The sequence below is a fragment of the Rhinopithecus bieti genome, unplaced genomic scaffold (genome assembly GCF_001698545.2).
Source record: "Rhinopithecus bieti isolate Rb0 unplaced genomic scaffold, ASM169854v2 scaffold_12138, whole genome shotgun sequence".
NCBI lineage: Eukaryota > Metazoa > Chordata > Mammalia > Primates > Cercopithecidae > Rhinopithecus > Rhinopithecus bieti.
Genome location: NW_016807121.1, coordinates 523227 through 544329, shown reverse-complemented (window position 1 = coordinate 544329; position 21103 = coordinate 523227). Strand labels below are relative to the sequence as shown.

The 21103-nt window shown below is 38.7% G+C and overlaps 1 protein-coding gene across 4 annotated transcripts in view; it reads left to right on the top strand.

Moving 5' to 3' along the window:
• Positions 1–17180, top strand: part of NETO2 (neuropilin and tolloid like 2) — a 51429-nt gene extending 34249 nt beyond the window's left edge. For 2 of the 4 annotated variants that reach the window (XM_017880286.1, XM_017880287.1), the window contains 2 exons: positions 12970–13083; positions 15012–17180. In XM_017880286.1, coding sequence (XP_017735775.1) covers positions 12970–13083; positions 15012–15592 — 695 coding nt within the window. In that variant the 3' untranslated portion in view covers positions 15593–17180. The remainder of the gene's footprint in view (positions 1–12969; positions 13084–15011) is intronic. The other 2 variants (XM_017880289.1, XM_017880288.1) reach the window with 1 other exon arrangement.
• Positions 17181–21103: the final 3923 nt, after the last annotated feature.

Genomic DNA, 21103 nt, shown 5'->3' with positions numbered 1-21103 from the left:
GGTGCTCCTGTATTGGGTGCATATATATATTTAGGATAGTTAGCTCTTGTTGCATTGATCCCTTTACCCTTCAGCATTGATCCCTGTAATGCCCTTCTTTGTCTTTTTTTTTAATCTTTGTTGGTTTAAAGTCTGTTTTATCAGAGACTAGGATTGCAACCTCTGATTTTTTTTTTTCTTGCCATTTGCTTGGTAAATATTCCTCCATCTGTTTATTTTGAGCCTATGTGTGTCTTTGCACATGAGTTGGATCTCCTAAATACATCACACTGATGGGTCTTGACTCTTCATCCAATTTGCCAGTCTGTGTCTTTTAATTGGGGGCATTTAGCTCATTTACATTTAAGGTTAATACTGTCATGTGTGAATTTGATCCTGTCATTTTGATGGTAGCTGGTTATTTTGCCCATTAGTTGATGCACTTTCTTCATAGTGTTGATAGTCTTTATAATTTGGTATGTTTTGCAGTGGCTGGTACCAGTTTTTCCTTTCCATATTTAGTGCTGCCTTCAGGAGCTCTTGTAAGGCGGGCCTGGTGGTGACAAAGTCTCTCAGCATTTGCTTGTCTGTAAAGGATTTTATTTCTCCTTTGCTTATGAAGCTTAGTTTGGCTGGATATGAAATTCTGGGTTGAACATTATTTAAGAATGTTGAGGCTGGGTGCGGTGGCTCACACCTGAATCCCAGCACTTTGGAAAGCCAAGGCTGGTGGATCACGAGGTCAGGAGTTCAAGACCAGCTGGCCAAGATGGTGAAACCCCATCTCTACTAAAAATACAAAAATTAGCTGGGCATGCTGGCGGGCCCCTGTAATCCCAGCTACTCGTAAGGCTGAGAGAATTGCTTGAACCCATTGAACCCAGGAGACAGAGGTTCCAGTGAGCCAAGATCACACCACCGTGACAGAGCGAGACTCCATCACACACACACAAAAAATAATGTTGAATATTGGCCCCCACTCTCTTCTGACTTGTAGGGTTTCTGCAGAGAGATCCACTGTTAGTCTGATGGACTTCCCTTTGTGGGTAACCAGACCTTTCTCTCTGGCTGCCCTTAACATTTTTTCCTTCATTTCAACCTTGGTGAATCTGACGATTATGTGTCTTGGGGTTGCTCTTCTCGAGCAGTATCTTTGTGGTGGTCTCTGTATTTCCTGAATTTGAATGTTGGCCTGCCTCGCCAGTTTGGGGAAGGTTTGCTTGGATAATATCCTGAAATGTGTTTTCCAACTTGGTTCCATTCTCCCTGTCACTTTCAGGTACACCAGTCAAACATAGGTTTGGTCTTTTCATATAGTCCCATATTTCTTGGAGACTTTGTTCCTTTTCTTTCTTTTTTCTCTAATTTTGTCTTCCTGCTTTATTTCATTAAACTGATCTTCAATCTCTGATATCCTTTCTTCCACTTGATCCATTCAGCTGTTGTATACTTATGTATGCTTCACGAAGTTCTCATGCTGTGTTTTTCAGCTCCATCAGGTCATTTATGTTCTTCTCTAAACTGGTGGTTCTAGTTAGCAATTCCTCTAACCTTTTTTCAAGGTTCTTAGCTTCCTTGCATTGGGTTAGAACATGCTCCCTTAGCTCGGAGAAGTTTGTTACTACCCACCTTGTGAAGCCTACTTCTGTCAATTCGTCAAACTCATTCTCCATCCAGTTTTGTTCCCTGGTTGGCGAGGGGTGGTGATCCTTTGGAGGAGAAGAGGTATTGTGGTTTTTGGAATTTTCAACCTTTTTGCACTGTTTTTCCTTATCTTCATGGATTTATCTACCTTTGTTCTTTGATGTTGGTGACCTTTGGATGTGGTTTATGCATGGATGCCCATTTTGTTGATATTGATGCTATTCTTTTCTGTTAGTTTTCCTTCTAATAGTCTGGCTACAGCAGCTTTGCTGAGCTGCAGTGGGTTCTGCCCAGTTCAAATTTCCTGGTGGCTTTGTTTACACTATGAGGGGAAAACCACCTACTGAAGCCTCAGTAATGGCGGATGCCCATCCCCCTACCAAGCTCCCAGTTCGACTTCAGATTGCTGTGCTGGCAGTGAGAATTTGAAGCCAGTGGATCTTAGTCTGAAGGGCTCCATGGGGGTGGCGGGGAGGGTGGGATCTGCTGAACTAGACAACTTGGCTCCCTCGCTTCACCCCCCTTTCCAGGGGAGTGAGTGGTTCTGTCTTGCTGGCGTTTCAGGCACCAGTGGGGTATGAAAAAAAACTCCTGCAGCTAGCTCAGTGTCTGCCCAAATGGCCGTCAGTTTTATGCTTGAAACCCAGGTCCCTGGTGGTGTAGGCACCCAAGGGAATCTTCTGGTCTGTGGGTTGTGAAGACCATGGGAAAAGTTTAGTATCTGGGCCGGAATGCACCATCCCTCATGGCTTCCCTTGGCTAAGGGAGGGAGTGCCCCAACCTCTTGCGCTTCCCAGGTGAGGTGACCCTCCACCCTGCTCCTTCTGGCCCTCCGTGGGCTGTACCCATTGTCTCACCAGTCCCAATGAGATGAGCCAGGTACCTCAGTTGGAAATGCAGAAATCACCTGCCTTCTGCCTTGATCTCATGGGAAGCTGCAGACTGGTGCTGTTCCTATTCAGCCATCTTGCCCAGGAATCAACCGATTGGTGTTCATTCTTTACCTGTTTAGTAGAATTCACCAGTGAAGCCATGTGATCCAGAGCCTTTCTTTGTTGAGAAGTTCTGGGTTCTTTTTTTAATCTCCTTGCTAGTTTTAGGCCTATTCAGATTTTCTTTGGCTTCATTTTGCAGTTTTGTTTGATTGTGTGTTTCTAGGAATTTGTCCATTTCCTCTAGGTTGTCAGTTTGTTAGCATACAGTTGTTCTTAGTATTCACTTAGGATTCTTTCTATGTATGTAAGATCTGTAGTAGTGTCTCCAGTTGCATTTCTGATTTTAATAATTTGAGTCTTTTTGTTCTTAATTCTAGCCAAAGGTTTGTCAGTTTTGTTGATCTTTTCAAAGAACCAAGTTTTGGGTTTTGCTCTTTTCTGTTTTCTGTTTTATTTATTGTCACTCTAGTCTTTATTATGTTGTTACTTCTGCTAGCTTTGAATTTAGTTAGTCTTCTTTCTCTAGTTCCTTAAGGTATAAAGTTAAGCTGTTGATCTAAGTTGTTTCTTCTTTTTTAACGTAGGTGTTTACAGTTGTAAATTTCCCTTTTACTACTCCCCATAAGTTTGGCATGTTTTGGGTTTCATTTGTCTCAAGGTGTCTTATAATTTCCCTTGGATTTCTTTTTCGAAATCACAAGTTTAAAAGTTTTGTAAGAGTGTTTAGTTTAATTTACACAGACTTGTGAATTTTTTCATTTCCCTTCAGTTTTTGATACCTAGTTTCATTCCATTTTGATTTGAAAATAAATTTTATATTATTTCAGTCATTTAAAATATATTAAGACTTGTTTTGTGGCTGAACATACGTAGTCTATTCTAGAGACTGTCTGATGTATACTTGAGAAAAATGTGTATTCTGTTATTGGGTGGAATTTTCTGTATATGTTAGGTCCATTTGGTCTATAGTGGTGTTGAGGTCCTTTATTTTCTTATTGATATTCTGCCTGGTCATTCTATCCTTTATTGAAAGTGGGGTGTTGAAGTCTCCAATTACTATTGTACAAGTGTCTACTTCTCCCATCAGTTCTATCAATGTTTGTTTTGTATATTTTAGGGCTCCTTTGTTTTTAGTCCATATATGTTTATAATTGTTATATCTTCTGGGTGAATTGACCCTTTTATCAATATACCATGTCCTTTTTTATCCAAGACTAGTATTGCCACCCCCCAGCTGTCTTTTAGCAACTATTTGCATGGAATATCTTTGTCCATCCTTTTACTTTCAACTTTTTTGTATCTTTAAAGTGAGTGTCCTACAGGCAGCATATAGTTGGGTCTTGTTATTTTCCATCAATTCTGCAATCTCTTCTTTTGATTGGAGAGTTTATTTATGTTTAATTGCTGATGAGGAAGGACTTCTGTCACTTTGCTACTTGTTTTCTGTGTGTCTATAGCTTTGTTGTCTCTCATTTCCTCCACTACTGCCTTCTTTTCTTTAATTGATTTTTTTGTAGTGATAAGTTTTGATTCCCTTCACATTTCCTTTTGTGTATATTTTATAAATACGTTCTTGTGGTTACCGTGGATATTGTGTTTTTATGAACTGCTTAAGTTTTTAAAAATTATCTTCACTATTTGGTAAGCATGTGGAAAGTTTTTCTTATTAAAGGTTGTAGCTCATGTACAGACAACCACCACAACTTAAAAGTGGAGAAATGTTGAGGACAGATTTTAGGATTCTTCTTTGGGTTCCTACGCCAGGCACAGTGGCTCATACATGTAATTCCAGCTTTTGTGGGGCCGAGGCGGGTGGATCGCTTAAGCTCAGGAGTTTGAGACCAGCCTGCCTAGCCAACATGGTGAAACCCCATCTCTACTGAAAATACAAAATTTAGCTGGGCGTGGTGGTATGCACCTCTGAGGGGACTGAGATGGGAGGATTGCTTGAGCCCAGGAGGCAGACGTTGCAGTGAGCTAAGATTGCACCACTGCACTCCAGCTTGAGTGACAAAGCAAGACCCCGTCTCAAAAAAATAAATAAACAAAACCTTTCTTTAGGTTCCTGAAAAATCAAGTGAATAAAATACCACCAGGAAAACTGTTTCTGCTATATTTCTTTGCTTTTCTATCTCCTTAAACTCCTCAGCCAATTAGCTAAGGATTAAAAAAAAAAATCCAAGGGATACATCAGTATTTACTAATTTTTTTAAATTTTGCTTATCATAAGTACAGATCATATTATAGTAGCTTTGGCAAAATCTGCTTTCCAATATAACATCATTTTTTTACTTGAATTCGAATGGCCCTTAACTTTAATCTACATTTGGGCAGGGCTGGTTAGCCTCTCCCAACTGTCTGTTTCCTCAGATTCATCTCCTGTATGAAGAAAAATACCATTTTAAGACCCATCTGAACTGCCCAGATATAGTTGAGTTTGTATGTTCACATTTATTTTAAAATTATAAGTGGTGTATCTTATCTGTTGTCATGAAAAGAAACAAATATTTTGGCTTTTATATCCTGACTGATGAATGTGGTCTCATGGTAAGCTGTACGATTTGTGCAAATACGGAGTTTGTAAATACTAAAGTGTAACAGTAAGATATCAGATATTTTTGACAAATTTGAAAATTAATAGTTTTTCTGAATCTTATAATTTCAAGGCCTTATATTATTCCATGGATTCTGTATTAAAATCAAGACTGTTTATGACCATATACAGGTTTTCTTATAGCTGAACTCTTCTATCCAGAAATTTAAAGGTCTTCATGAGATGCCAAATGGTCAATTGGATTATGAAGCCAGTTTAGTCAACTAGCCTTCCTACCTGCTTTCCATTCATTTCTTTGGCATTTGTCATGTGAGGTACTGTGTTTGATGCTAGGAAGATACAAACATGCATGGAACAGGACCTGCCCTATGCCCTAAAGGGTTTTCCAATCAGGTAAGGTGACATAGGCAAATAGTGACAGTGCAGGATTGACCATAATGAAGACCCTTTGAGACATAAAACAAAGTGTTCTCCTGTTAAATATCCAAGTTCCTTCGAACAGACAGCATCAGTTATGGAGGAGGTGGTGTTTGAGTGCAGGTCCTTTGAGTGTGTCCTTGAGAGTAGGTATATTTTGAAGGTAGAAATGTTCATTGAGGCTGTTGTTTTAGACAGAAGCAATAAAATGGGAAAAGCATTGAAGCAGAGCTAAGGTGGGCCACAAGAAGTGTGTAGTAGAGGGAGTGGCAGAGAAAGGAGGCAGGAAAAGTAGATTAAAACTGGAATATGGGCCGGGCGCAGTGGCTCACGCCTGTAATCCCAGCACTTTGGGAGGCTGAGGCAGGCGGATCACGAGGTCAGGAGTTCAAGACCATCCTGGCTAACACGGTGAAACCCTGTCTCTACTAAAAACACAAAAAGTTAGCCGGGCGTGGTGGCGTGGCGCCTGTAGTCCCAGCTACTCAGGAGGCTGAGGCAGGAGAATGGCATGAACCCAGGAGGCGGAGCTTGCAGTAAGCCGAGATTGCACCACTGCACTCCAGCCTGGGCGACAGAGCGAGACTCCGTCTCAAAAAAAAAAAACTGGAATATGAAGCCCTTTGAAAAAAATCAAAGGGAAAATGTAGACTCATCTTACAGGCATCAGGGAGTTGGCACTATATAGTAACATCTTTAGTGCTGTGCCTTAGCTGGGGCATGGAGATGAGTTAAGAGTTTACTTCCATAGTCACAGCGGGAAGCCCTGGAGGTCTGAACCTAAGCAGGGGCAGTGAGGACAAAGAAGAGTGGGGAAACGGAATCCACAGGATTCAATGACCCATTCAATGAAGGCTAAAAGAATAAGTCAGACACCTACAATTTTGAGTCTGACTGACTTAGAAAATGAAAACCGAACAGACAAGATGGGGAAAGTGTCATGTTTTGGACATGGTGAGCTCCTTGGGCAGCTGGAAATGTCAGGAGCTCATGGTGGCATTTGCTGAGAGTGAACTTTGCTGCTGCCACTTCCTTCACCAGGGAGAGAACCTGAGCATGTTCCTAAACCTTTTTAAATTTGAGAACTTTTCAGACTTAAAAAACTATGCAGAGGCTGTTTCACTATGTCAAATAAACTACAAATCAGTGCTTTATACAAAGATGTAGCTAACAGGAAAGCCTTTTAGCCTTCTTATTTTTCCCTCGGTTTCTGTGTGCCCAGCCTCTGTACCTGTGCTGCCCAGTCCAGCGTCCGCCAGCCACCTGCAGCCTCTGAGCACTTGTAACGTGGCCCATCTAAACTGATGTGTGCTATCATTATAAAAACGACTCCCAGATGTCAGAGGCTTAGTATGAAATAAAGAATATAAAGTATTTCACTAACAGTATTTTATGCTATATGTTAAAATGAGAATATTTAGGAAATTGTTTCAGAGCTTCCAACAGCACCTCCATGTTAGGTGCCTTGCTGGAAGGACTCTAGGACCCAGCATTTATTTGTACTACACTCCCAGCTGGGATGGATGACAACAAAAGGGAGCCACCAGGTAGAAGCTGCCAGGGTTTGGACCTATCCTTGCACAGGTCCGCGTACCGCGTCCTTTCCATGAGGGGCATTCTGAGTATGCCTGTTTCTCCAACAATGGCAAATGTGCATGGGCTGGACATAGTGGCTCACACCTGTAATCCCAGCTCTTTGGGAGGCCAAGGTGGAAGGATTCCTTGAGACCAGCCTGGGCGATATAATGGGACAACATCTCTACAAAAAAAAAAAACCAAAAACACAGTTTTAAATGAGTTGAGCATGGTGGTGCACGCCTGTGGTTCCAACTACTCTGGAGGCTGAGACAGGAGGATCACTTGAGCCCCAGAGGTTGAGGCTGCAGTAAGCTATGAATCATGCCACTGCATTCCAGCCTGGGCAACAGAGCGAGACTCTGTCTCCAAAAAAAAATAAAAATGCAGTAGCACACATGCAGTGTTTCTGCCCAGAGAAGCCCATTAGAGACTCAGCACCCAAGGTTCTTATCAGGGTCTGGTCACATAGGCACCCTCTGCTTTGCATGTATCAAAATTTCAAACTCTTAGCAGGAAAGCAAGTATTTGGCATAAATGACATGTTTTATACAAAGTCTAGGTACAATGAAGTACCCTTATCTGTTAGGGAATGGATGGCACCCAAGGGCCAGTCTTGCAAGCAGCACCTTTCAAAGGTAGCACCCTCAGGCCTGCTATAATGTTAACTATTTCTGCGCAGATATGTTGGGTTAAATAAACTATATAAGTCAAATTAATTCCACCAATTTCTTTTCTACTTTTTAATGTGGCTACTTGCTCACATTTTTTACTCACATATTTATTTTGGACAGCACCGGTCTATATCCATGATGAGAAATTCTTCTTTAATGTGTTTTAGTTAAGGTATTTTCTCTGTATACACTAATTTTTTTTTTTTTGTTAATACAAATCTTGATAATTAAACAGGTGAAAAGCCTCCCTCAAGTGATATCTTTATATTAACTAATCACCAAATGTAAGACTTAAGTTTAAATTGTAAGGCTGCAATAGATTTAACTTCGTATCCCAAATTTACCTTTATTACCCAAGAACAAGAAGAAAGCCGCCCCTGCAGAAAAAGTGTGTGTGATTAAAATAAGGGATTTAACAGAGTTTTTTAAAAACAAGAGCCAGCTGGAAAAACCTCCATTTGGAAAGCAAATTTCAGAGCTCCAATTAAATTTTTTCATGCTTATCACTAATTCAAATTATTGAACTGTTTCTTTTGTTCTCCTCTAAGCTGTGATTTGTAATTGTTACGATTTCACCCATGGAAACAATTAGTATTTCAGAAGAGATTTATATAAATGGGCTAATTCTGCATGAGAGATTCAGTTCATGCCTACCCATTGTAGATTACAGATATAACTGAAATAGAATAATTTTGCTAAAATGGATGATACAGAATAGCAATCAGGATATATTTGGCTTCTTCCCAGGCACTGAATACTAATATATACCTCACTCTTTAAGAAAGATACGATTTTAGGAAAATAATTTCTAGGACTAGAACTGTGAAAGCAGCAGCAGATATTTTTATTAGAATAAACCCGTAATATGATTTTCGGTGACATACTGCCCGTGGACCCCCTGCAGCCTTTGCTGAAGGACAGCCATCCTTCAGCATCATTGCCACATCTCTTTGAAATTGGGGGAGACACAAAATCCCAGCCCTCCCCTTCCTTTCCACACCGTGACCCAGCAGTGAGGAATGGCAGAAGGTAGAGAGTCCTCAGGCTATAAGTGGAGTTAATAACTGGCACTATTTTTGCTTTTATTTATATAAAGACTTGTAGTTCAATCATTTTATTATTTGAATTGAAGCATACCATTAAAATCCCATATCAATAACTGATGCTTGATTGTCATTTCCACCAGCCATGCTCACCCAGTGAAAAGCCATAAAGGTTAATGTAGGTATAATTATTAATATAACTCACATTTCTATGAAACAAAATCTGACAATATCAGTGCTGTTTTCTAATCGCTTTAAATAATATGGAGAGCAGTTGTAAAGAATTTATAATAAAAACTGAAGACATTTTCCTCTCACTGCTCAATCAGTGATGAACATGGAGTGGTAAACCTGTCTTTAAGGCCACCTTTGAAGTTATAAAGAGCCGTCAAAGAGGGGGTCACATAATGTTCTGTAGATAAACCTTGAAAACCAGTGATAGTTTTATTCATGAAATCCGAATGCCAAGGACCCACAGTGCTGTTTATTACCTCATTCAGCCTGTGTTGAAAATGGCTCATCTTTCCTACATCCCCTTTTTGTGAACTAGATAAAATAGGTAGTAGAATAGAACATAATATACAATTATATTGTATGTAATAGAATTACAGTGTGGTATATAAATTAAAAAAAAGAAACTCCAGTTTGTAGAAATGAGGAAATCAAAAATGGTGCATGTTTCTCTTGGCCATTTTTTAATATTTTTCAGTGCCCCCATCAGTATAATACAGTTTCATGATATCTATGACAAACCCAAGTAGATGCACTAGCTAATTTTGTAGCGTGAATAAAACACCACCATACACTCCCCAGCCCTCAATATGATGGCATGTTTGTGTAACTGACACCTGTTGTCTTTCCGATGAGCTGGAACCATCAATGTTATCTAAGAATCATGAAGTAATTATTTCAGTGGTTTTAGTGATACCATTTTGACAGGTTAGCCATTTCTGGATAAATTACTTATTAGATATATACATCATTTGAACTTAAATCTAAAACAGAAGTATCATGATTGAGACCACTACTTCCATAATCTCATCAAATTTTAGAACCAGAAGTCTGAGATACACTGTATTCCATCCCCTTCATTTTAAAAGAGGAAGCCGAGGCCCAAGGAGGTTAAATACCTTAAAATGTGGATTAACTGATGATAGAAACCATTTTTATTGATTACTAGCCCATTGTTTTTTTCTGCTTTCTGTTCCATGGTGCTGTTTCCCAAGTTCCTTCACAGTTCATAGCTATTGTGGACTCATTCAGTCATGTCAGCCACCAAGGGGTTCTCATACTTTTGAACTGCAGCAGATGAGTACTCTGCAGGTAAACAAGCTTAACAGTTTAGTGTGAAGACTGTTAAACTGTATATAGAAAAAGAAGTCTGAACTCAACTGCAGATTGGCTTACAGTGAGGATGGGGAGGGGATAAACGAACCCTAGTTCATAATGACTATAAATTTTTAACCTGTTGTACTGGAACGTGGGTGAATAATACCATTTAGGGCATTCTGCTTAAAGAGAGATTATAGTCATACTTTTAATACCAAAGCAATTTTGGATATTCACTATGGACCTATATTTGTCAGATTATGTTTTGGAGTTATCTAGTACCTAATAAATGCCTGTTTTTCCAGCCCATGTTCACAGCCCTTTTTGAAATAGACAAAGTGGGTAAGACAGATGAATGAAAAACTGTCAGTTTTATTATTAATAATGTACTGCAATTGGAGAATGTGGTCAGATATTCCAAACTTCCTATGACTGCACTCTAAAGAAAGAGTCTTCTCTTTGGAGGGAAAAAAAAAATAATGCTCATGGCTGTTTTTAAAATTACATTTATTATATATTTATTAAAAGAAAGGTAATATTTAGAAAAAATCTCATTAGTCAAGTAAAATTTTAGATACTAACTATATCTTGAAAAACCTTCTGAAAACTAAAAAATATTTGAGATATGTCAGTATAACAGAGCAATTTTCGATTCTCCCTCCTTGGTGCAGCAGATATTTTCTGAAAATCACAAGTACAGAATCTTTTAGGCAGGAAATACATTTTGTCCAATTCTAATTTTAGAAGTCAAAATTATTAAGGTTTTTGGACTAGGCACAGTGGCTTATGCCTGTAATCCCAACACTTTGGGAGGCTGAGGCAGGCAGATCACATAAGGTTAGGAGTTCAAGACCAGCCTGGCCAACATGGTTAAACCCCATCTCCACTAAAAATACACAGATTAGCTGGGAGTGGTGACATGTGCCTGTAGTCCCAGCTACTCAGGGAGGCTGAGGCAGGAGAATTGCTTAAACCTGGGAGGCTGCAGTGAGCTGCAATCACGCCACTGCACTTCAGCCTGGGCAACAGAGCGAGACTCCATCTCAAAAAGAAAAAAAAATGGCTAAGGTTTTTGGGCTTCTGTCGTACTGAATGGGAAAATAATAAGCTGCCTCACTTCTTGACTTTCATATGTTTTGTTTGTTTCTTTACACTGAAATACTTAATACTACTCTGTTGGACTTCTGCCTCCAAGCTAGGAGTTTCTTTCCTAATAGAAGTAAGCACACTGACTAATAATAATCCATTCTAACAAAGGTTTACATACACAAGGGGAGGTGCCAAGTAGAGGAGTATGTGGAGTGTGACAGGAACACACAGGAGCGACTGGCTACCCCAGAGAAGCAAGGGGATTTTCACAGACGGTAACATTTGAGATGATATTGAAAGATGAGTAGGTGGCCGCCACAAAGAGAAAGAAGGAGCCATTCCAGGCTGAAGGAACAACTTACACAAGTAGGAAATTATATGATATACCATATACCTTTAGTGTCCTTAAAACAATTTTTTTGAATCCAGAAGATTGGATTTTTTTATTATGGGTAAAATATACATAACAAATTGTATTATTTTAGCCATTTTAAGTGTATGGTTCAGTAGCATTAAGTGCATTCACATTATTGTGCAACCGTTACCACTTTCCATATTCAGAAAGTTTTTGTCTTCCCAAACTGAAACTGTACCCATTAAACATCACCTCCCCATTCCTGCCTCTTTCTGGACCCTGGTAACCTCTATTCTACTTTCTGTCTCTATGAATTTGCCTCTTCTAGGCTCCTCAATAAGTGGAATCATACCATATTTCTCATACAATAGTTAATATGTAATTATAGGGCCGGGCACGGTGGCTCACGCCTGTAATCCCAGCACTTTGGGAGGCTGAGGCGGGCAGATCACGAGGTCAGGAGTTCAAGACCAGCCTGGCCAACACAGTGAAAACCCGTCTCTACTAAAAATACAAAAATTAGCCGGACGTGCCGCGTGCCTATAGTCCCAGCTACTCGGGAGGCTGACACAGGAGCATCACTTGAACCTGGGAGGTGGAGGTTGCAGTGAGCCAAGATCACACCACTGCACTCCTGGCGACAAGCGAGACTCCATCTCAAAAAAAAAAAAAAAAAAAAAAAGTAATTAGAAATAATTATGCTAAGTGAAATATGTGGCTTTGTCCGTGGTGTATGTATCATAATTTCATTTATTTTTATGACCAAATCACATGCCATTGTCTTGTAGATGCCACATTGTTTATCCATCCACCCATCAATGGGCATTTTGTTTGTTCCCACCTTCTGGCTGTTGTGCATAATGCTGCTGTGAACATTGGTATGCAAGTAACTGAGTTCCTGGTTTCAGTTCTTTGGAGTAGGTAGCTAAAAGTAAAATTGCTGGATCATAAGGTAATTCTATGTTTAACTTTTTGAGGAGCCTCCAGATAATTTTCCACAACGACTGCACCATTTTACATTCTCACCCTCAGTACAGAAGGGTTCCAGTGTCTCCACATCCTTGCCAACATTGTCTTTCAAAATTTTGAAAAAAAATTTAGCAGACTGTATACTGGTTCCATAAGAACCATTGAAAATACATTCATTATCATTACATTAAAAGTGACCTTTTGGGGCCTAGCCTAAGAAAAAGTTTGAATGAGCCAGCATCAGAGAATATTGACGTTTGTCTTACTGTTTGAATAGTACAGAGTTTATTCAAAGAAAGACCTTTGCGGTAAGAAAGTACTCATAAAGTCAGATTTGTTATGTATGAAATAAATCAAAATCGGGTGGTATGCCTGCTCTTCGCAACACTGTTTTCTCTTCCTGCAGCTCCCTGCACAAGCAGCACTTTCTTTTGCCATAGCAACATGTGCATCAATAATTCTTTAGTCTGTAATGGTGTCCAAAATTGTGCATACCCTTGGGATGAAAATCATTGTAAAGGTGAGTTTGATGTAAAGGCCAACCTTTTTGAGAAAAGAGTGGCTATTACCCTTCATTAAGAACTTAAAATGTTATTTTCTACAACAGTGCTTAGCATAGCTGCTTTGACAGAAATGGAAACATTTAAATGGATCATACACCTGGGATGTGGTGAAAACAAAGAAAAATACTCTAAACGAAAGCATTTTTTGTCTACAAACTGTTAAGTTCTAAAGTGTATTGTGGCCGGGTGCAGTGGCTTATGCCTGTAATCCCAGCACTTTGGGAGGCTGAGGCAGGCGGATCACCTGAGGTCAGTAGTTTGAGACCAACCTGGCTAACACAATGAAACCCCGTTTCTACTACAAATACAAAAAATTAGCTAGGCGTGGTGGCGCATGCCTGTAATCCCAGCTGCTCGGGAGGCTGAGGCAGGAGAATCGCTTGAAGCCGGCAGGCGGAGGTTGCAGTAAGCTGAGATCGCACCATTGCACTCCAGCTTGGGCAACAAAAGCGAAAATTCCGTCTCAAAAAAAAAAAAAGATAGAGTGGTATGCCTTGCCCTATTTTTGTTACTGTTGTTGAGATTTGTCATTTGTATTGTAAACATACCTTATTTAGTTGTCAAAATAATTTAGAGGTTAGCCTGAAGTATGTGGAAACACTATTTAATAAAAATCAACTTGCAGATTCTGTCTTACAACATAAAAACAGAAACATTCTATGAACTGCTTTTTTTATTTCATAACATTTCCTATACTCTATTCCCAGTGTGTACTCACTGAAAGGTAAATGCAGGTTGTGGTAATGGTTGAATGTCTGCAAGCTGGTTGTCAGGTCACTGTGTCAGAACTAAAGATGATCCACCTCTTATCCTCTAAGACAGCAGTCCCCAACCTGTTTGGCATCAAGGACTGGTGTTGTGGAAGACAATTTTTTCACGGGACAGGGGTGGGCTAGGGGTGTTGGTTTCAGGATGATTTAAGCGCATTACATTTATTGGGCACTTTATTATTATTACATTGTAATATATAATGAAATAATCATACAACTCACCATAATGTAGAATCAGTGAGAGCCCTGAGCTTGTTTTCCTTCAACTAGACAGTCTCATCTGGGGGTGATGGGAGACAGTGACAGATTATCAGGCATTAGATTCTCCTAAGGAATGCACAGCCTATATCCCTCACACGCACGGTTCACAATAGGGCTTCTGCTCCTGTGAGAATCTAATGCCACTGCTGATCTGACAAGAGGCAGCGCTCCGGGTCATGTGAGTGATGGGGAGCAGCAGCAAATACAGATGCAGCTTCACTCGCTCCCTCGCACCTCACCTCCTGCAGTGAGACCGAGTTCCTGTCTGTGGCCCAGGGGTTGAGGACCCCTGCTATAAGAGTTCAATAAATATCTTACTGTGAAAAGGTGATGCAATCTGATATTGCTGTTATAAATACTTGACATGAAGTGTTTTCAGTTAATCATTCAAAAACAGTAGGTCATGATAATATACTGGATGGGTTAGTCTGACGATGTTAGTTTGCTCTCCCTGTGGTCATCAGTAGATGTGGGTATACCTGAACATGGCAGTTGGTCAAACCTGCCATAAAGCAGAGAGCTAAAATTGATAGAACAAAAGTATTTATTTGGCATAGTCTGTATTTATGTATTTGATTTGATTTGCAGAATGTATGCATCTGTATGACTTCTGAATAAACGGACCAAGAACTTTATCATTTCTGTAATCTATCCATCTATACTGTGATTGGTAACTTTAGACAGAAATTTTAATAGGGTTGTTTTATTTACTTAAAAACCTAATTGTAAACTGCATTGTCTGTAGTATATTTGGTCCAAGTATTCTGCTTTACCTAAAAATACCTTACTAATTTGTACCAGGATTCATATTAATGGATTTTGAACACTTAACATTTCTCATTTTCTTTCTACAGAAAAGAAGAAAGCAGGAGTATTTGAACAAATCACTAAGACTCATGGGACAATTATTGGCATTACTTCAGGGATTGTCTTGGTCCTTCTCATTATTTCTATTTTGGTACAAGTGAAACAGCCTCGAAAAAAGGTCATGGCTTGCAAAACTGCTTTTAATAAAACCGGGTTCCAAGAAGTCTTTGATCCTCCTCATTATGAACTGTTTTCACTAAGGGACAAAGAGATTTCTGCAGACCTGGCAGACTTGTCGGAAGAACTGGACAACTACCAGAAGATGCGGCGCTCCTCCACCGCCTCCCGCTGCATCCATGACCACCACTGTGGGTCGCAGGCCTCCAGCGTCAAACAAAGCAGGACCAACCTCAGTTCCATGGAACTTCCTTTCCGAAATGACTTTGCACAACCACAGCCAATGAAAACATTTAACAGCACCTTCAAGAAAAGTAGTTACACTTTCAAACAGGGACATGAGTGCCCTGAGCAGGCCCTGGAAGACCGAGTAATGGAGGAGATTCCCTGTGAAATTTATGTCAGGGGGCGAGAAGATTCTGCACAAGCATCCATATCCATTGACTTCTAATCTTCTGCTAAAGGTGACGTGAATTCTTAAGTGTGTATGTACGCAGCCTCCAGGGCACCATACTGTTTCCAGCAGCCAACCCTTTTCTCCCATCACAACTATGAAGACCTTGATTTACCATTAACCTATTGTATGGTGATGTTTTTATTCCCTCAGGCAGTCTGTATATGTTAAACCAATCAAGGAACTTACTCTATTCAGTGGAAACAATAATCATCTCTATTGCTCGGTGTCATTTATAGGAAGCACCGCCAGTTAAAGAGCATTGGAAGAGGTGGTTAGAAGGAGCCAGACTCAGGCTGCCTATTCGTTTTAGCAACGGGAAGACTGCTCTTGACTGATACAGCTCTGTCAATATTTTGATGCCACAATAAACTTTGAGATTTTTCTTTACATTTTATTTTTCCTTTCTCTAAATTTAATTTGTTTTATAAGCCTATAGTTTTACCATTTCAGTTTCTTACATAAATACAAGTGGTTAATGTACCACATACTTCAATATAGGCATTTGTTCTTGAATGTGTCAAAATACAGCTAGTTACTGTGCCAATTAAGACCCAGTTGTATTTCATCCATCTGTTTCTTCTTGGCTAATCTCTGTACTTCTGTCTTTTAATTACTGGGCCTTTATTCCTTATTTTCTGTGAGAAATAATAGATGATATTTATCACCTTTCAATTACATTTTTTCTCAATTATACTGGAAAATTTTATAATCCTGGGATATAGGTACCATTGCCCACTATGACTAACAATTTGAAAAAGATAAAAATTTCTAGCAAGCCTTTGAAGTTTCCCAAGTATAGTCACATTCAGTGACAGCCCATTCATTCCAGTAAACAAAGTCATTTCATTCATTTTGGGAGAGGCCTATAATTACATATATTTGCAATGTTTCTCTTTGCTCGATTGTTACATCGCTCCTGTTCTACTGATAGTGCGTACCGCATGTGGTAACCAAGGCTAGATGCGAGTTAAAATTCCTTAGAAACTGGATGAGCCTTGAGATTGCTTCTTACCTGGGACAGGACATTTTTCTAGCTCTTATCAAGAATAACAACTTCCACTTTTTTTTAAACTGCACTTTTGACTTTTTTTATGGTATATAAACAATAATTTATAAACATAATATAAATGCTCATTGTGTTTTTTTAGACTTTTGATATTATTTGATACTGTACAAACTTTATTAAATCAAGATGAAAGACCTACAGGACAGATTCCTTTCAGTGTTCACATTAGCGGCTTTGTATGCAAATATGCTGTGTTGGACCTGGACGCTGTAACTTATTCTAAAGACCTTGGTAATGTGGACATAAGCTCTTTCTTTCCTTTTGTTACTGTATTTAGTTTGTGATAAATTTTTCACTGTGTGATATTTATTGCTCTAAATCACTACACAAATCCTATATTAAAATATACATTGTACCTGACCCTTTAATCATGTTATTTATGCTACTGAGGTTGTGGATCTTAAGGTATGTATGGAAAGGAACTCATTTATCAAATTGTAAGTAATACAGACATGCCATTTAAAAGAGGTAAATTCTTGTTTTCTATATTTTGGTAGTAAATTCTCAATGAAATAAGTTGAAGTTTCACTGGATTTCATTAACTTTTAAATATTACATATATGTGTTTTCTCAGATTAGTGAAAATTGTGACCTTAAATATGATACACATATACACTGCCTCAGAATGCTTTCTTATATCAAAGTTTATGTGTTTTAAAAAAGTAGATAATATTTAGGAGATGGAAAACCTATACGTAATGTATTCATGATTTAAACTTTTTTTTTAAGTCACCATANTGTTTTCTATATTTTGGTAGTAAATTCTCAATGAAATAAGTTGAAGTTTCACTGGATTTCATTAACTTTTAAATATTACATATATGTGTTTTCTCAGATTAGTGAAAATTGTGACCTTAAATATGATACACATATACACTGCCTCAGAATGCTTTCTTATATCAAAGTTTATGTGTTTTAAAAAAGTAGATAATATTTAGGAGATGGAAAAACCTATACGTAATGTATTCATGATTTAAACTTTTTTTTTAAGTCACCATAGTTCCTTGTTTTAAAAATACAACTTGGAAACATGAAAAGACTTGATGCATATAATATTCAATGAGCTAATACCAGAGACAGCTAAGTTTTTTCAATAGTTATGCTGAATAAGCATTTTAGTAGGTAACTTATGCCAGCCAGCATTTGAACAGCATAATAAATACTTAATATAACAACAACTATGATCTCATTCATGATGATAAAAGGGAAGTTAGCATATTTTCTACGTAAAATTATATTCATTTTTTAAAATAGCTGTTAAACCTATATTTAATCTTTATAGTAACAATACAGTATGCTAAACTGTATTATCTGTAGTCACTTGTAACTTTTTATTTTTGAAATTTGATTTCTATTTTATAAGGTCTTGAAGATGCCTGCAAAATACAGAGCCTTTAAAGAAGACATGTAACAGTAAAACAGAACAGAAGTACACAGTTTTATATGAGTCAACATAGCAAGTAAAGTTGAGATAATAAGTTTCGTTCTGAATTCTCTGGCTGCTAAAACAAACAGTTTTTGCTTTTCACAGTAGAAAACAAACTTATGTGCAGAGGGTAATTTCCTCTTGAACTACAGCATGAGGGTCTGTATATAGGAACATTTCTTCAGAATGTAAAAAAGATGCAAAATGCAGAGAGAGATTATAATGGTGCATCTTAACACCCAGTGAAGGCACAACTTAATGTCACCTGGGAACACTGGTTTGGGGTCAGTCTGTATTTTCGGGGATAGAGCTAAAGAACCAGATGATCAATAGCTAAGCCAGCCTTAGCCTGTCACATGTTATACGCCTTCATTGAATCATAGATGGGCATTAGATCTCATTTATTTCTTAAACTTGTCTATGCTTTTGGAAGAGGTGAGAATGGAACTAATACATCTTAGGCATTATTGCCAGAATAATGCTAATTGTTGTATATATAGTCTTTAATCTTTGAGACCAGTGAGAAAACTTTACAAATTGCTTACTAAAATGAAAGCCATAAAATTTAACAAGAAGACATGAAATGTAGCCATCTTGTGGAAGTCATTACACAGTATTAACTGCCCGCAGGGCACCCCACATAGTACCCCAGTGTTAAACACATCTAACACAAGATGCAAATCTGGAGGGCGTAAATATCTTCAATTCAGAAACAGTATTATCTGTAGAATATTGTCACCATCACCTTTCATCCACAATTCACTGTATCATCCCTCAAATGCCCACAGATCTATTGCAGGAAAGCTACTAATCCCAACATCTAAAGCATGTAGGAATAAGGTGTGATATTCCTTTTGTGTGTGGGGAGAGTTTCAATCTAAAGGTTTAACAAAAAGCAGAGAATGTTCACATTTCACATCACAAAAGATTTCAAAGACTCCTTTAACCCGACAGCGCTTATGTCAGTGTCTTTGCTATGTTTCATAGAATTGTTAGACTTTAAAAGAACCTCCTGAAAGTCTGCCTCTGAACATTTGTATGGTTCTGCCAATGTCTGATGAGAAGAATGCTTCTCTGTTTCAGGAGTGTGTTCACTGATGAGAGGGGATGGGAGAAGCCTGGTTGTGATTTCAGGAATAATTCTCAAAGGAGATTATGCTCTTATTGCAAAATGGGGTCTGCTGTATATTGTTCATGTCACTTTATTGCAAGTATTAAAAATAATATGCCTTGAACCACACTGATTAGACCCAGAAGGATCATTGAGTTTTTGGTGGTTTTAAAGATCCAAGAAAGACTATCTGGCCCAAGTGTATTAATGAGAAGACTGAAGCCCACAGAAGTGAAGTCAGCCCCAGTGTCCCAAGAACCCCAGTACTCTTTCTTTTTTTGCTGCCTCTTGCTTTTGTCAGCTGTAGGTTTTAAAAGTCAAGCACTTCTAAACAGCAGCCCAGATGTTCCCTGTAAGCTTGTCAGGCATTCTGAATTGAAATGTAATTCTATAACTTTTTCAATGCATTATGTTTCCCCTTTCAATGTATGTAACACTGTGTTCTATAGTTTTGTTGCCATGATTCCTTGGCACCTGTGAATTCTTACTGAGCAATGTTTGTTAACAGTATACAGGCTTGATACTAGGCAGGAAGAGCTCCTGTGTTCTTGCTTTTCTGATCTTTTTTAAATCTAAAGGAGATGTGTATTCTAGAAATTAAATATTTGTGTGCCATATCTCTTGAGTTTTGGAGAACGATTGGAGTTCGAGCTACTATAAATGACAAGATTATCTTGGATATCTTTTTTTAGCTTTCTGCAAAATCACTTATGTTTTATGTACCTCTGCTAATAATTCAAAACTCTGAATTTGCTTTACTTTATTAACTTTTAAAATGTATTTTGCAATTGGTTTAATTACTACAAAAGCCTAAAAAGCTAATGACTAGGGTGCATGTTTAGTATGCACTGTCTAGTGTAAATTTTTTTAAAGCAGTAGATTTTTATTAGAGATTAATTTCCAGGCCATATGAGAATATGCTTAATCCTAGATTTGGCATTTTACAGAAAAGAATTTTGACTCTTGAACTAGAATTAAAAACTTGTTCTGATTTCCTTGCTTGCCTCAATTTCTAAAGTCTAGAAGTGGCAAAGAATTTAGATCACTTATGCCCACAGAATCTGTATTTCCTTCCAGGGCAAAGTTGGCATTTCCTATCTACTAGCTTCCAAAATAAAGTAATCCTAGTTATGATAATAAGAGCAACCATATTTTATTACACTTAGAACCGTTTTATGTTTTCAAATTAATCTTCAAGTGAAGATGAACTAAAAAAAAAAATGTGTTTTGTCCCGGGTTGCCTGCAGGTTCCAGTCTGCTGCATCCGGTCACTGAAGAGGCAGTGAGGACTGGCACGGGGTGGGCTGGAAAGCCAAGCTGTCCTTTCAGGGTGCACAGTGCCCCAGCCATAGCACAGCTTAGAAACATGGATGAGTAGACCTCAAGACAGGTGAACACGGAGTGGGGAGTAAAAGAAGGCAGAAACTCCTCTGAATTTCACAAGCATCAGGCACAGATCAGGGCACAAAGGAAGAAGAAAGAAGGTAGTTACCACTGGTCTGTCTCTGTAAATAGTTACAGAGCAATTTTACTTTGTGTTATTTAGGATTGAGAAACAAGTGTTATTTAAAAGTCCTCTTACCCTCCAACCTTTGTCATACTCCACAATATCTGATGCCATTTAGGCCTCTGAGCCAGTACATATTTTATTGAAACTTTTTTTCATTTGAGGCAGAGTCTTGCTCTGTAACCCAGGCTGGAGTGCAGTGGCGCAATCTCAGCTCACCACAACCTCAACCTCTAGGGCTCAGGAGATCTTCCTGCCTTAGCCTGCCTAGTAGCTGAGACTACAGGCACACACCACCACACCTGGCTAACTTTTTAAAATTATTTTTGTAGAGACAGGGTTTGGCCATGTTGCCAGGCTGGTCTGGAACTCCTGAGCTCAAGCAGTCTGCCCGC